Source organism: Cinclus cinclus, chromosome 3, assembly GCF_963662255.1.
Source record: "Cinclus cinclus chromosome 3, bCinCin1.1, whole genome shotgun sequence".
NCBI lineage: Eukaryota > Metazoa > Chordata > Aves > Passeriformes > Cinclidae > Cinclus > Cinclus cinclus.
The window spans coordinates 36,503,460-36,519,690 of NC_085048.1; the positions used below are offsets into that span (position 1 = coordinate 36,503,460).

Consider the following 16,231-nt stretch of genomic DNA (forward strand, 5'->3'; position numbering starts at 1 on the left):
ACACCTCCTACCACATGAATAATTCCTGGCATAGCCTGGAATTTGCTAATGATGAAAGTGATGTAAGAAACTTGAATAAGAATCTGATTCGCATGCACCAGGTTTAACTTTTTGGAGACATCTGTTCAGGGAGCCAGTGACAGGCACAGGCAGGCTTACACACCAGCACCTTGAACAGAAACATTCACAGGAATACTTCCACAGTGGTCGCTTCACAAATATGGCTGTCTCCAAATGATAGGAAGATTTATTCAGACATTTAGCCTAATCTTTGTAACTTTGTCGGTTTTTGGAAGGGAGTCTGAGTAGTCTAAGTTAATCTATTGTATAGATACAGCAGCAAAGCTGTATGAAGTGTTCTCCTTTTCTTAAGCACCTTTTTGGCCACTCCTTTCCACACTTCAGGAGCTACCAGGTTAGGCACGTGGCTTTGCACATCACTCAAAGGTGGCCATAGTTGTGATGTACACACTGCTACTTTTAATGAGAAAGAAGGGGAACAGACCCATACAGAGCTCTTCGCATATTCACCGCATCATAGAATGGTTTGGGTTGGAAGGGGCTGCAAAGATCAAGTTGCAACCCCCTTGCCATAGGCAGGGACACCTTTCACAAGACCAAGTTGCTCAGAGCTCCATCCAGCCTGGCCTTGAACACTGCCAGGAATGGGGCATATAAAGCTACTCTGGACAATCTCCCCCAGTGACTCACAACCCTCTGAACAGAGAAAATGTCAAGATTATATAATCTTCAAGCTGCCTACAGAGAGGAAATTTTTTCTAATTTTCTGGTATAAACTTAAGATTTTGCTCCACAGCACATACTAAGCCCATTGGTTACATGAATGTAAGTCACCACTTGGTCCTTTGTCGAATTACCACCAAAAAGCAGTCTGTGTGCAGTTGCTCCATTGCTTTCCCTGTTCAGTATCAGTGGGAGGGAAAAGTATGACCAGGCAAAGGGAAGACCAATGCATTTCCACCAGAATGCACATCAGTGTTAACAGATTCACAGAATGGGTAAGATTGGGAGGGATGACAGTGGGTCACCTGGTCCAGCCTCCAAAGGTCTCCTACACCATGCCACTCACAATTGTACTCAAAACATCTTTTGAGTATGTCCAGTTAAGGAGACTCCAAACTCTGTCTGGGCAATCTGTTCCAGTGCTCAAGTCATCTGCACAGTGAAGAACTTCTTCCTCATGTTCAGATGGAACTTCCTATCCATCAATTTCTGCCCATTGCTTCTCGTTCTATTGCTTGGCACCACCAAGGAGAGCCTGGCTCCATCCTCTTGTGACTCTCCTACAGATACTGATAGACACTGATGAGATCCATTCTCACTCACTTCTTCTCCAGGTTATATAGGCCCAGCTACCTCAGCCTCTACTCATGACAGAGATGCTCCGGTCCCATCACCATCTTCATGGACCCTCCACTAGAGCTCCTGCAGCTCCACTTCTCTTTTGTACCAGAATCCAAGAACAGGACACAGCACCTTACCGAGTGCAGAGGAAGAATCACTTCCCTAAACCTGCAATGCCGCTCCTAACACACCCCAGGACACCACATACCTTCTTGGCCACAAGGGCACTGCTGGCTCACACACAGCTTGCTGTCCACCAGGTCTTTTCCAACCTTCATTATTCTGTGATTCTATGATGTGCTCCTCTCCATCCATCTGTAAAAAGAAAGGGTTCCCAAGTGCATAGCTGCCTTTATTCAAGTTAAAAGGGGAGTACTGACAAATTATGTGGAATAATATAGACATAAGCCTGTCGTATCCTTTGGAGTATCTAAACTTTTTAGCTACTTACTGTGAAGCACACAGCTATGAACAAAAATCTTTCATTCATTAATACTTGCTTAGGCTAAAGCCCTAGGATTAGCAGTGCTCCAAGTATTTTAAGACAGTATTTTATTAATAATTAAAAATTAAAACTATTTAGTTTAAATTCGGTTTTGCTCCTTCATTATGCACTGCGCCACAACCAGACAGATGTAGGTTCAAAGCTAAAACCTTTGTAGCAAACTCCTCCAAGTTCAGTGGGAGATGTGAATTGTCCCTGCAAGAAGCAAGAAACTGCTACAGGGGCACAAAAAACAACTGGCGCACTCTCACACCTCTATTTATCTACCTCTAGAGAATGCAATCTTCACAGGCATAGAATATCATCCATCTAGTGACATTACTGAATAAAAACTAAAGAAATCTCTACTTTTGGGAAAAAAATAAGACACTATCAATTCTGATTTGATATAGATAACTCTCTACAGAATCACAGAATCAATGAGGTTGGAAAAGACCTCTGAGACCATCAAGTCCAACCTATGAGTAAACACTACATCAACCAGACCATGGCACCAAGTGCCACCTTAAATCCTTCCTTAGGCATTTTCAGGGACAGTGACTCCACCACCTCCCTGGCAGTCCATTCCAATGTCTAATCACTCTTTCTGTGAAAAAATTCCTCCTGATGTCCAACCTAAATTTCCCCTGGCACATCTTAAGGCTGTATCCCCTGTCCTGTTGCTGGTTGCCTGTGAGCAGAGGCCGACCCCACCTGGCTGCAGCCTCCTTTCAGGAAGGTCAGAACATGCGAGCATGTAACACTATGTTTATATTTGCATATGCATCTATATGGGTTTGCTTTCCTAAGATCCTCCTCATCAACCAGTTCACCAGGGATATCTGTATTCTGTGGGATTGGATGTGCGATACCTTCTTTCTTTCCCCTTGTTTTTTCAAACTTTCCTGGCAAGTTAGAGCAGGGCACCTGAAAGGGTTAAGTTGCTCAGAACACTTCAGAAGGGATCTGAAGCACAATTTTGTGCTCTTCACAGACAATGAGACACTTCTGGGGGAAGTCTCTGTCTCTGGTATGGCAATAGAACCTCTCAAGCTGTAATATCCATTATGAGCAAAACTGACAAGTTCCAGGGAGTGGAATTTTTCTGAACTTAACAACAGAAGACAAGCACTTACCTCTTTGCAGAATATCCACAAGGAAGATACGGCACTCTTAAAATATCTTTATACTCAGTTATGAGTAAGACTATTCATCCTACACCCTAGTTCTGCATAGAGGAAGGGACAAATTCATAGCAGAAGAAGTTTTTTCAGCAGTGGGAACAACTGCATGATGATTATCTTCCACCCAGTGTGGGGATTCCATGTGAGATCATGGATGCTATGGGCAAGTGTTGGGGCATTACTACATGTTTGTGGAAATCTCTCAGCTTTTATTAATTAGACTCCTGAAAAAAGCAGTAAAACCCTGTAACAGAAAGCCACACTGCTCATTTCTGAATCATATGAAATCATTCACCATTTTATGTACAAGTTTTGAATTACAATCTTCAACTCCTCAGAAAAAATAACAAACCAAAAATCCTAAAAAAGGATTTTTGGAAGAACTGCATTGTATACAGAAGCATACTTCAATTACACAATATCTTACAAAACACAGACTGTAACAAAAAGCAGAGCCTGTTACCTTTTCTGAGAAGGCAGTGCCCAGCCAAAACTAGCTGTTTTATCTCCATTATTAGAGGAACAGCTTTAACTGAACAGAAGAGTACATGAAAAAAGTTCCTGAACAGTCCAAGTAGTTTAACAGAAAAAAAAGTACATTTGTAAACAACTTTAAAACAAGAGCCTTATGAAAACAATAAAGGTCACTGAAAGTTAAGCTGTTAAACTCTTCTTAGCCCAAACTGCTGTGTTCTACCCTTACAGTTTTTTTTTATAATCGTGGACAAATTTTTTTTCATTTTTTAGTGATAAACAAAAATTTTCATTGCATTGAATGGAAAACCTCAGTGAGAAATCTGGGCAAGTATTTCTTAAATTTTTGGCAAAATTAAGAAAAGGATAATTTGAAGGCAAAAAGTCAAAACACCAAATTCCCTTTGAAAGTTAAGAGTGATAAAACCAAACTACTGATCGAAGCCAGCAGTGCACAGTAGCACAGCACTTATTTTATAATCGGAGACCCTTTTTAATGTAAACCCTGAAAAATCGTAAGCAACTGCTAGAAATTACTTTTGTATTATGTACCATTAATTTATCACTGCATTCACCTTCATTATTCAAACCTTGCCATAAAGTGACTTTTCACATACAACACTGATTTACTTTAAGCATACCTCTTTCTACTACACAGCAAAATGCAAAACCCATCCTGGGAAATGATTTTGTGCATGTAACTATCAATGCCTCTAAAGTTGAACATCAGTATTTATACTGTTCTACTTAATGCTTCAGCATATGTTAAGTAAGCTGCTGATCACTGAGTGTCTCCATTTTGGTAGACAGACAGATGTATGTGAACAGCAATGCTTTGGATAACTTGTGCTATTCCTAATACTAGAGTTATTTTCTTCCCCAATTACATTTTGCTATAAATACGTGTGCCCTTAAGTTGATCCCAATATCAGTTTCAGCTAACTAATCAAATTATCTGTTAAGGTTTTGGGAATGAGAACCTTTCCTTTATTTAAATAAAATGAGGGAAAGGTTTCTATCTCCCAAAGGTTTGCCAACAATAGATTTATTTACAAGACAGCATGTTCGGTAAGTTGTTCGTCCTCTTTGCTGTTCACAGATAAGCACAACAGTATTAATGGTTTCAATCATGTAGGCAGGAAGAGAAAGAAAATAGTGTGAGGTTTTTTCCCCTTAAGGCTTTTCCAAGTTCTGCTCATGGGTATGAGTAACCATTCATTTAAAATAAGCATATTTCAGATTACTTCTCTTTTATTTATAGGGCTTAGCAGCAAAACTTCAATTTCCTATTTTAATTTTGCAAACGAATGCTATTAAAACACTGCCTGTAACTGAGAACATCAAGAACTTACGTATGTATGTAAGGAGTAATTTATCATTGTATATAGAAGTGCCTCATTTTTGTACCAGTTAAAAATTAATTCATAATCCAAATAACCAATCTGCAATGTAAACAAGTAATTATTTTCTCCTATGTAATAATGGTAAATAATAACACGGAGCATTACATATTCCACTCAGGTTCATTAAATGCAATTCTTCAGTCACAAAGGCAGCAGGAATTCTGTGATGACCTTCCTGTGAGCTATGTTCACATGAGTGGAATAACTGAGATTCCTGATGGAGATCTAAGCTATTTCCCTCGTTTTCTTAACAGTTTCCACTATTTGCATACTCAACTCTATTTTGTAATTTGCTATTTAAAATAAAGTCATTTCCCCAAACTCTTCTTTCTCTACCTAAAACAAACTTCATTACATTTACAGTAAAAGCTTTTCACCAAATAAGTTTTAAGAAAAAAACCTCCTGAAACAAAATCAATAAGGGAGCAAAACCATAAAGGGAACAAGTTTTTCAAGTCCTGTATTAATTTTCTTTCTGAATTTCCTTCCAATGATTCTACAGGGATAAAAAATTTAAAGGTTTAAAATACGCTTTTACATATTTTTGATTGTACCTCTTTTATACAAGGGATATTCTGTCTAGTGATAACCTCCTTAACTTTTGGCCAGTATTTAAATGAAACTGCATGTCATTCTCCCCAAGAAAGTAAACAAAATACAGCCTTTTACTTCAAATACTTTATGAATGCAAGATTACAAGAAATGTATTAGTCAAAATGCAGGGCTATCAAGCACTGAACCAAGAATGCTGGCATCAGTTTGCCTACCATTTTGCATGTGGAAAAATTACACTATGTCTACAGGTAAAAGGCATCACTAATGCATCATGAATTATTCTGGTCAGCCAACATCACCTCTGCAGCTTGGTGCATGTTTCAGTTTATTATGAAAATAATTATCATAATAATAGTTTGAGATGAGACACTGGAACAAAACCATTCTTAAACAGGAAAGGTTTTTTTTTTTTTTTGCTTGTACTGAGGAAACACCAAAAAACTAAAAATAAGTTCTCACAATTTAGCAGCCTCCTCAACACTTGTTAGGCTAGCCTTCACACAAGGAGCATGCAAACAGCCACTCTTCTTGCTTTAAATTGAGGGCTATTGGTTAATTCAAGTCACTGTTTTTTCACCCTATTCAATTAACCTGTTGAACTGGATTTCACCTAGGAAAAAGAAAATTAAATGATGTTAAGTGTAGCAGACATGTACAGATCACACCAAGAAGCTAACACTCATAAGCTGTCATAATAAAGGAAAATAACAACAATAAAAAAAAAAAAATCAGTCTTTTCTGTGCATATTTTTCATTTGAAAGGTCCCAGGAAATCATGATGTGCCTGGCCGCTTCTGTTGCTGATTTCTGATGACCTCTAATTGTTTTTTGCATTGCTGATAGTATGTTGAGAGACTTTTGTTTTCATCTAACAGCTTTTTATGTTCTTGTACCAGACGGGATGTGTTTTGCTGGTCTTTTTCATCCTGGTCCAGTTCTGCTATTAGTTCTTGTCTGAAATGGAAAAAAAAAAAAAGCCATTGTCATTTACAGTCTATTTCCATTGGTGTGTAGATGACTTCATATGTTTCAAATCAGTAGTTGATTATCAATCTGAACTCACAGCTGTTGGTATTTTGTGCAAAAGAAGTTGACAAAAGAATGTTATGCTTTAATGTAGTCTGGGGAAAAATTCCCTTCCAAATCAAATTCACATTTACACTTTAAAATAGCTGAGACACTGAGCCTCAGTCTTTAAAACTGTCCTTTAGTTAATGTATTTCAGATGTAGTTTTACAGGTCACAGTAAAACACCTATGGAGCCACACAAAATTTCATAAATATATTCAACTCCAAATTCAGGCGACTACATGCACATTTTAAATTTCTAAAAGGCAACTTAAAATACAGAATTGCAATATCTTTTGTAACTTTTTAGTGAAGTGCTCTTTTCTGTCTGGACGTGAACCAGTTAAAGCAGAGAACAAGTAGAATCAAGGATATTACTTCTGTAACTGGCATTTCATATTATTTATGCTGTAAGTGTTCAAGTGTTTCTTTAGCAAAGAGTTTAGAGGCCCAAACATACTGATAAACTTGCTATAATTTATTCTGCAAGACTGATGTGGCAGTTCGCTTTACTATTTTGTTATGAGATGACAAGAAGGCAAGCTGCCAGCAACATTTTTGCAACAAAATAGCAAAGGAGAAAGTTCATGTTAATTAATTGTTGCCATATGGTTTTTCATCACAGTTAAAGAAAATTTGGTAATTGTATGAGGGCTGAACTAATAACTACCCTAACCAGCATTAAATTCATCCATCATCTTTTTTTTTGTTTTAATGCCTATGGATAATTAAAACCTGACTAAGAAAAAACAGTTTGAAAGAAACGTGAACACAAACTTCCTGGAAATAAACCAAAACAGTAGAAATCTAAAAGTAGAGAATTAAATTTGTTTTGAAACAAATATGTTTTAAGTAATTTATTGACCACTGGGGACAACATAATCAAAATTAAGATATTAACTCTAGCATCACTATCTCGTCATCAAATCTAAAAATTTTAGTTACATGTGAAAAAACACCAATTGTTCACAGAATACTAAGCCCGAAGTGAATACATGATAGGAGTTTGATCTTACAGTATAATTTCCCCCCATTCTCTATGCTATTTCTACTGTACAAAAGGTTTACACACGTATTCTTCTCATTAGCTAATCCACAAACACCAAGGCAAGCTCCCTATTAACAACTACTTGCTTGCAGTGGCTCAGACACCCGTGGGTCACAAGCTGATTATTTGGTCTAGTGTGTGATTGCAACCTCTCTAAACTGGTCCCCAGCATCGGGAAACAGAACACAACAGAACTTGTTATGAACCCAAATTCTGAATCAGCAATAATTTTTGACCTAATACAACAATATGTGCAGCTGCCTTACTTATATGTGCAAACAATGCAAGAGTAAAGTTTATTTCCAGTGCACAAGGAGAAAGTACATAACAGCTTTTAAGCATCAGGTCTCAAACCCATTGCAGAAAAATACAAGAAGAATGTTGATAATATTGTCATAAATGCAGTGCTCGACAAAAGTCAGATATACGAATAAAACTAACTGCAAAATGAGTAACACTGACATATTACCCAAAATTCTATAATCCATTAATGAAACAATTATCTATAAATTACAATTGAAAATATTTTAATGGATAGTGTACTAAATTAAATTCCAAGGTTCTTTAACAGTTCAAGTGTTTCATTTGAGATGATACAAACAAACATTACCAGTTTTTTACAGAGATTTGCCAGGACTTAAGTAGGACTTATACAGAAGAAGAGTCTTGATATTGATTAGAACTTTCAATTACCTGCTCTAAATATTTCATGTGTACTGAGTATTTCTGAGTTTAAGGTTGGAAAATAATTATGCCCTACGAAATGTTACTTCATAAAGCCAAAAATCATAGCTACAGTGACTATTATTTACTTTTTATGATGTATTTTTATCATTATACACAGACTTTGTGTACAGGAAACACAGAAGAACAGGAAAGGTTAAACACATTTCACTTACTTCCTCTGCAACAGCAATGCAATTTCTGTCTGAACTTTCATATATTCTTGTGCCATTTTGCAGTGCTGTTCAAATACAGCCATAGATTCTTTGGAGTTTGGGCATGGTGCTAGAGGCTGAAAATAAATCAGACATGTTAAAGACTAATGAACTGATATCTTAGTAAATAGTGTGTTAGAATGTCTCTGCAGTGTATTTATAACAGTCTTTTAAAAACCAGTTAGCCTTTAAAAATAAGTGTGAAACCATGTCCTGGAAAATATTACTGCATCAATGTCAAAGTTAACTCAAATCTGAAGTTTTTAATCAGACACTTGTCACAAAAGTCAAAGCAGTGTTTAATCCCACACACAAAAAATAAAGTGTATACAACAATTTGATACAGTAACACTCAAGCAAATAATGTCTTATTTTGACAGTCAAACTCAGCTTACATTTGGTTTTAAGGATCATGTTTCCCAAGGCTTGTTTTTAATAGCTTGATCAAACCTGAGTCAACCAATCTCAGATTACATAATATATCTTTTTTAGCCTTGGTCAAAAATTAGACAGAACATAAACCCAGGTAAATATGTGGCACTATATTTTGCAGCCCCAAAGTCACATGTTAGAATGAAATGCAAACTTGAGAATCTAATAAACTAGATATTTATTACCTGTAACTGATGATCTAATGTGAGATATGCCATTGGGATGGAGTTATCTGACCCATTGGTCTCTGTAACAATACCAAGAAAACTTTAATGTATTTAAAAAGAGTTAATTCTGTTCTTACAGGACAAAAAACAAGAAGTCTAAGTAATTTCACAATACACAATCTGAATGTGGATAAGCAGATGGAAATAGCAGCGTTCCAATCCCAAGGCAGATGAATAATTTTGTTTTTCTGATAGGAACATCTAAAGTATGGTCTCTCACATCAAGGAAAAATAAAAAAAAATTATGGTTATAAACCTACATTTCTAGAAGCCATGTAACAGCACACAGATTTTAAAAACAGTATTTTTGTACAGTTTGTGATCATTTCTGTTTATAAAACATTTGCCATTTCATTCTTGTTTATGAAGGATCAGCCCGCCAGCCCATGCATCTAATGATTTTAAAATTAGAAGCTGTGCAAATCAGCTCTGCCAAAATAAAATAAGCACAACCTCCCGCTCAGTTCTGAAACCTGCTCCCAGTGAGGTCTCTGTCTTCCTCACAACATGCTCTAGGACATCTTCTCTGCTCCATATAGATACTTTGTGGGTAGCAAGGAACCCAATAACCAATCTGTCTCCTGGGCATGGCTGCTCTCTTCTTACACTGCAGTTACGCTGGATTTCTCTAGAGCTTTCGTTCAAGATTTAGTACGTATCTGCATTCTTATCTTTCAGTAGCCCACAATCTGGGGATCACAAGGTTACCGTTAAGCTTTAAGAGACACAGGAGTAAAGACACATGGAGAAACTACTAATTTTACAGCTGCATAATTGCTACTAGAGGATTATATGGAGGAGGGTAGGTGGGAAAAAAAAGGGGCTGCTTACCCATACCCCAAAAGCACCTGCCACACAGAAGTCGTGGTAGAGAAACTAACGTGTTGCCCTCAAAGACTATGCTATTTCCAAGAGCAGCTTCAAAAGGAAACAGAAATAAGAGGGTGGGAATGGAGAAAAAGTGGTTAAGTGTATGCTTGTAAGGAAACTGGAAGGTGGTTAAAAACAAAAACAAAAAGGAGAAAGAAAAAGAAAACAAGCCTAAAACCAGAGACTTAATCACCACGGTATCTTAAATGCAATCATGAGAAGTCCTTCCCTACATTAAGACTACTGCCATATATGGATGGAATCACTGCAATGCTTCAAAAATACATCAATACATCTAAATGCTTCAGGTGACGTTGCTGATTGTTTCAGCACCACATCACAGAACTGCAAATATTCAGCTGCATCCTTGTTTTATCATTTTGCTTCATTAAATTAAAAATGTAGCATCTTTTACAGAAAACCAAAATTATTTCTCTCTTCAGAAATTTGAACAATTCTTTGTGCATGGCCTACATAAACCTAGCAAGCAAAAATGTACATAGGCCACATTTGTATTTACCTGAGTATAAGGTGAGGGATGTCTGTGGGCCAGAAAACAGATTTGACTTTTAGCTCTAGTGCTGTGCTGCATTTAAGACAAAAAACTTGGCATAAACTTTTTTTGCACTGGCTTACGATTTGTAGCTCTCAGTTCCCAATGAACTCTTGACCAGGTAAGAGCTTGCTTCCAATGTGAGGCAGCAATTCCTGTTTGTACTCACTGCCTAAAGCAACTCGGGGTCTATGCTGCACAAGAGGGCCCAGGGTGGGCTGCATCAGTGAGCGAGGGCTTGGGAAAGTTAATGAGTGACAAGGCACTGACCGTGGCCAGGCAAAGCAACAAAGGACAGAAAGAAGAAAACAGAGAAGCAAAACACAAGAGTGTGTTGCCCTCCCTCTATCACAGGGGGGGAAAGAGTACATCTTACATAATCACCTTACATTTGGTAAAATGCAAGCGTGCAAATATGCATGCATGTTTACTTATATATACATATGCTTGTGCAAGAGTCTGGCACCACATGAGTTTCCATTTTGCAGTTGGTTACAGGAAAAGAGTCCGATCATCCAGATGAAAAGATCACAAGAAAAAGATTACAGAATTTGAGGCACTGTGAAGTACCATCTTGAGACTAAGTTTAAGATTCAACATGTACATTTTGGTAACAAAAATGTATCTTTTATTTATATTCTAAAATGGAATTTGTGGGGATCCAATTTTTTCCTGCAGTCCAGTACTTATTCTTTTCATAACAGAATGCATTATGACTTTTAAAATCAAATTGAACTATTCAATTATCTTCAGTCTTAATCCTATTTCATAACGAAGTAACAGTGATGCTACAGCAGAAGTATTTACAATGTTTCTATGGACACAAGCTAGCACATTTAAAACCAGCCATTTTGTGTGCACATCTACATTCGGCATAAGCAAAATTACAACACAGATGGTAAACAGAAGTAACCTACTCCAGCAGATGCTTACCCACGTAACATTTAATTCCAGACGTTAGGGCAATGAAATCTTTAAATGTGCATTCAAAATACAAATGGACAAGACTAAAATGCACCAAGTTGTCTATTCCCCTACTTCCCCAAAATCACACTATAGCAAAAAACCACTGCTAACAAGGTCATCATTAAATATTACTATCACTACAATTCACGGTACTTTCTTATGAGCAAAATGCTTGCAAGTTTATGTAATTTAACAGTCTATTAAAAAGTATTCTTAAAGTGTACGTGAAAAACAAAGCAGTAATGTAATAAATATTTTCATTTTTTTACAGGCAAAAGAATTACATAATAAACAAAGGATTACCTGCATCATCTGGTGTCCATGGATTACGTGTTGGCTTTTCAGAGGTTGGTCCCGAGGTAGTGATCATTCTCACACTAGGACTAGATGATCTACTGCTGTTTCTACTCTCCTGAAATGACAAAATAAAACAAGTTAACATATGATTTTTTGAGAAGTTCAGTAAAAATAAATAAATTTAAAAAAAATGATGAAATCCGAACCTATAATCCTTCAAAATACTCTCCCTCCCCAAGCTTTACCCTGAATGCTCTCCTGATGGTTTGGTCAACTTTACAGGCATTGCAGGGATAATTTCATCCCCATCTCTTCTTTACTGTATAAAAAAAAAAATGATACAATTTTGCTATTCAGCATAACAAAAAAAGCAATGCTGAACAATGTGTTCAAGATCTTTAGAAAAAAATCATAACAATATGTCTAGTGATTTTCACACCATCATTCTTTGAAATCTAGCAGCTCTGTAACATAAAGAGGAAATAAAGTTTGTTTCCAACATTTAATCAATGAACGGAACTACCTTCAATTAAAGGAATACAGCTTAGTAGCTGCACTAGACTACTGTGAATTAATCTACGGTTTTCTTCTGGTTCTTTTGTTAACTCAGAAGTTATGTGATTAATCGTTAAAAAACATGAAAAAAGGTTAATCAGAAAGGATCAGTCAGTTGAAGCACATCAATCACAAAATGAGTACATTCTTCCTCACGAAGCAAATTAAGAAAACCAAAATTTCACATACTGTTTGATTCCTCCACTCCAAAGCACAAAAACATAATCCAGACTTCATTATTCTACTAAGATGCTTTTTCACAAATGTTATTTACAATATATATGTTTCTATTTTACATATTCCCTCAGTGACATTAAATTAACACGACAAAGGATTTAAGACTATAAGCCCCAGCAAGTAAAAGGAAAAAGGAAAGGAAAAAAGGAAAAAGTAAAAAGAAAAAGGAAAGACACTATTAAAATAGAACTATTTTCAAGATGGTGTATTTATCATTAAATTATTCATTAAACATTTTTCAAAAGAAGTACTCAAATATACATTAAATATTATGACTTTATTTCCAAATATCCTACTTTAATTCAAGTTTTAAAATTCAGGATTCCAGCCAAGTAACAGCCCAAAGAATTGGACCAACAAGATTCTGTACACTGAAACATCCATTATTTCAAATGCACAGTCTGTCTTCTGTGACGTTTGTTAAGTATTTTGTGTTTTAGGTTAATATCTAGTTAACTGGACAATAAACTGTAGAAATAATCTGACGGATATTATCAAGATGATGGGATCAAGCATTTTGAAAAATCTTTTCTGCTGGAGTCTTTGTTGACACTAAGCAAAGTTTAAATTGCTGAGCTTACTGTTAGTGACCTCAGATATGAATGATAAACACACCCTGCTGATGTAAAAGATCAGAAGATAGAGAAAGCACTTGTAACAGCATAAAAGTGCTTTAAGCAAAAAGAGATTTGTTGAGTATCTATAGTAGACAGTGAATGGCACCTGAGAAATACTCAAGTTACAGTAATTTTTCAGTGCTTTACCAGATGGTTTTGGTCCACCAACGAAAAAAACCCTTCCCTTGATATTATTTACATGAAAGTCAGTAGATATAGAAATGAAGCAATCACATCTAAAGCATATCTAAAAAGCACTATGAAGGTGAAGGGAAGTTTCTCAAACTGAACACTGGTTCGATTACAGTGTTTGAGTGTGTGTTGAGTGAGATGCTTTAGGCCACCTGGATGGCAGCCCCTCTGGCAGGCAAACCAGTGTCTGGACTTTAGCACTCAGTTTCTGCTGCCCCTTCATCCTTGCTTCCTCCAGACCTCCTAGCAGATTACTCTCAAATCATCTTTGCCAGGTGGTCAAACGCACATGGCATTCTTAGCTTCCATTTCTCAAAGACTTACAGTCTTGAAAAGCTGACACACTGAGGAATAATCCTCCCTGAAGTTTAATTTAGAGAAATCATAGTTACTAGTCCAGTTTCCTCATCTCATCTGTGAATTTTATCTTGCTGTGAAAGGGGAGAAAAAATCCCAAATATGCATCTGTGACAAATTTCACAATCTCACAGACAGAATGATTCATCTATGCAATATCAGATCCCCAAACTATCCCACTTAGCTTGCATGCATGTGGGCATGTACATTCTGACCTTGCTTCTCAACTGTTCATGTCAGTACATGGTTTTCTTTTACAGAGTAATTTTTTTTATTTCAAAGTAAACTGTGAAAGTTATGAAGGCCCAACAACAGTTATGACACCCCCTCTCCCCTAAAAAACAACAATCCCAAAACAAAACAAAAGTATGTTTAAAAGAGGAAGTAGGTAGTTTTGGTATTTATGATAGTACCATGAAAGATGAGTACAAAACACCAAAACCAATGAAAGATACACAGGCAAGGAGATGGATACCACACTGGGCATCAGATCACAACCTGCAGATCTTGGGTCATTATGCCAGATATGCTTCTCAGTATCTGTATAAAACATTAAATTTTGTCAAGACTGCATGCAGCATAAATAGCAATTTGCTATGTTCCTTCAAATCCCCCAAAAATATTAGTAGCTGCAGTTAAGAGACTGCACATCTATGTTATAAAGGTGTCTAGGCAAGAGTAATAGCACTAGGCAGATGACACACTACAATGTTTTAAAGTGCATGGAGAGGGAAATAGGCAGAAGAAAATTAATTTCCAAATAAAAAAAGAAAAAAAAGGAGAAATTACAGTATACAGACAGAAACAAATGAAAATGTTGCATTTAACTGTAGAAGGGACAGTTGCATTGTACTGCTCATGTCACTTGGGAGTAAGGACCAGTCTAAGGTCACCAAGCACTAAAATTTGTGAAAATTCAGACCTAAGCACGTGTTTTAAACACCAAATCACTCTACCAGCTGATCCAAAGATCAAACCTTTGACCTAGAAAATTTCCCTATCTAAACTGTTGATGCTGAGTAGTAAAGCCCTCGGTAAAGCGCTGTTACTGTCTGCTGTTGAGAGCACCAGTAAGACTAATACTGTGAAGTGCCTTAAGTGCCTCAAAAACACACACACAGTAATTGTCAGAGATATGAAAATTTTTTTAAGAGCACACAGACATAAAATAGACAATACAATCATAAAACATACAAGGTGGGCAAACTAAAACAGTCAAAACATGTACACAAGACCAAGAGTCTTGGTCTACCCCTTTCAGGTAAGCACCCAAACTGCGGTATATATATTATTAAATACTTATTGTGTAGATATATTTTTAATTGTATATTAATTAATACTATATATACATATATTTGAGTATTTACATACATACTTGGTGTTTTCCTTCACCTTAAGAAAAAATCCATTCTGAATTGGAAAACCTTTCTAATTAAAAACCAGTAGTTGTAAGAGAACAGTTTTCTACTGACAAGCAGCAATTTTCAGGAAAAATACATTCAATAAAAATAGTTCTGATCACCTTTCCTCTGCCAAATAGTTAAAAGCCAGAAAAAAGGCACCGTGGCAATCCTTCAATTTTGAGTGGGACAGGGCCTTTTGTGGCCTGGGTGAGGGAGCAGAGGCATGCAGGGCCATGGCTGCTTGGTGAAGAAGGCTGTGCGGCAGAGTGGGTGTAAGGGAAAATGGAATGCGGGGAAGAAGGATGTTTGCAATGAAGGGAGGGAGGGGGAAGGGGATTTTCACATTAGAAAGGATACCCTATATATGGTATGGTGCGTATGGGGAGATTGGATAAACTGACCAGAGCTATGCCATGCAGATGCTTTTTCTGCTTTGGCTTGTAGATTGCTTGTATGGAGAGCAGTTCAAAAATTTTAATTAAAAAATCAAGGCACTGAGATCCAGACGTATTGAAACCCATAAAGATTAATCTTAGATCTTTAGCCATAATTACATTGTGCTCTGTTTCTTCATTGTTTTCAATTTTTTCTTTAATATCCAAGTACATATACATCAAAAGTTAGTATTAATTTCAGCAGACTTTTCAATCTCTCGTCACATCAAAAAGGGGATAAAAAACTCATTATTTGTCTATATGGACAGTGCAAAAATGTCTTTGAAACTGCATTTTTCATGCGTGTTAAAATATTATGTTTTCCAGATTTTACCATAATATTTCCAAAGAAACTGCAGGATAGCAACAGATAATTGTAATTCTTCCACATACATTTCCAGTATGTACACTGTTAGAAGCAAGAAAGTAAAATGTGACTCTGATACTTCTATAAACCCACAGGAGAAATTGGTGAGGTAAACATTAAAACAAAATTTCTGTATCCTTCTGTTCACAAAGACAATTTAGCTATAACACCCATACAAGCAGTAGAATAGCTTTCAAAGAAAGAT

The 16,231-nt window shown here is 36.5% G+C and overlaps 1 protein-coding gene across 6 annotated transcripts in view; it reads right to left on the bottom strand.

The window, feature by feature from the left end:
- Positions 1 to 3,221: 3,221 nt before the first annotated feature.
- Positions 3,222 to 16,231, bottom strand: part of MAP3K7 (mitogen-activated protein kinase kinase kinase 7) — a 47,660-nt gene continuing 34,650 nt past the window's right edge. For 3 of the 6 annotated variants that reach the window (XM_062489884.1, XM_062489882.1, XM_062489881.1), the window contains 4 exons: positions 11,871 to 11,979; positions 9,137 to 9,198; positions 8,481 to 8,596; positions 3,222 to 6,419 (listed from right to left, as the gene is read on the bottom strand). In XM_062489884.1, the coding sequence (XP_062345868.1) occupies positions 6,239 to 6,419; positions 8,481 to 8,596; positions 9,137 to 9,198; positions 11,871 to 11,979 (468 nt within the window). In that variant the 3' untranslated portion in view covers positions 3,222 to 6,238. Of the gene's footprint in view, positions 6,420 to 8,480; positions 8,597 to 9,136; positions 9,199 to 9,697; positions 9,703 to 10,009; positions 10,097 to 11,534; positions 11,574 to 11,870; positions 11,980 to 16,231 lie in introns of all 6 variants that reach the window. The other 3 variants (XM_062489879.1, XM_062489883.1, XM_062489880.1) reach the window with 3 other exon arrangements.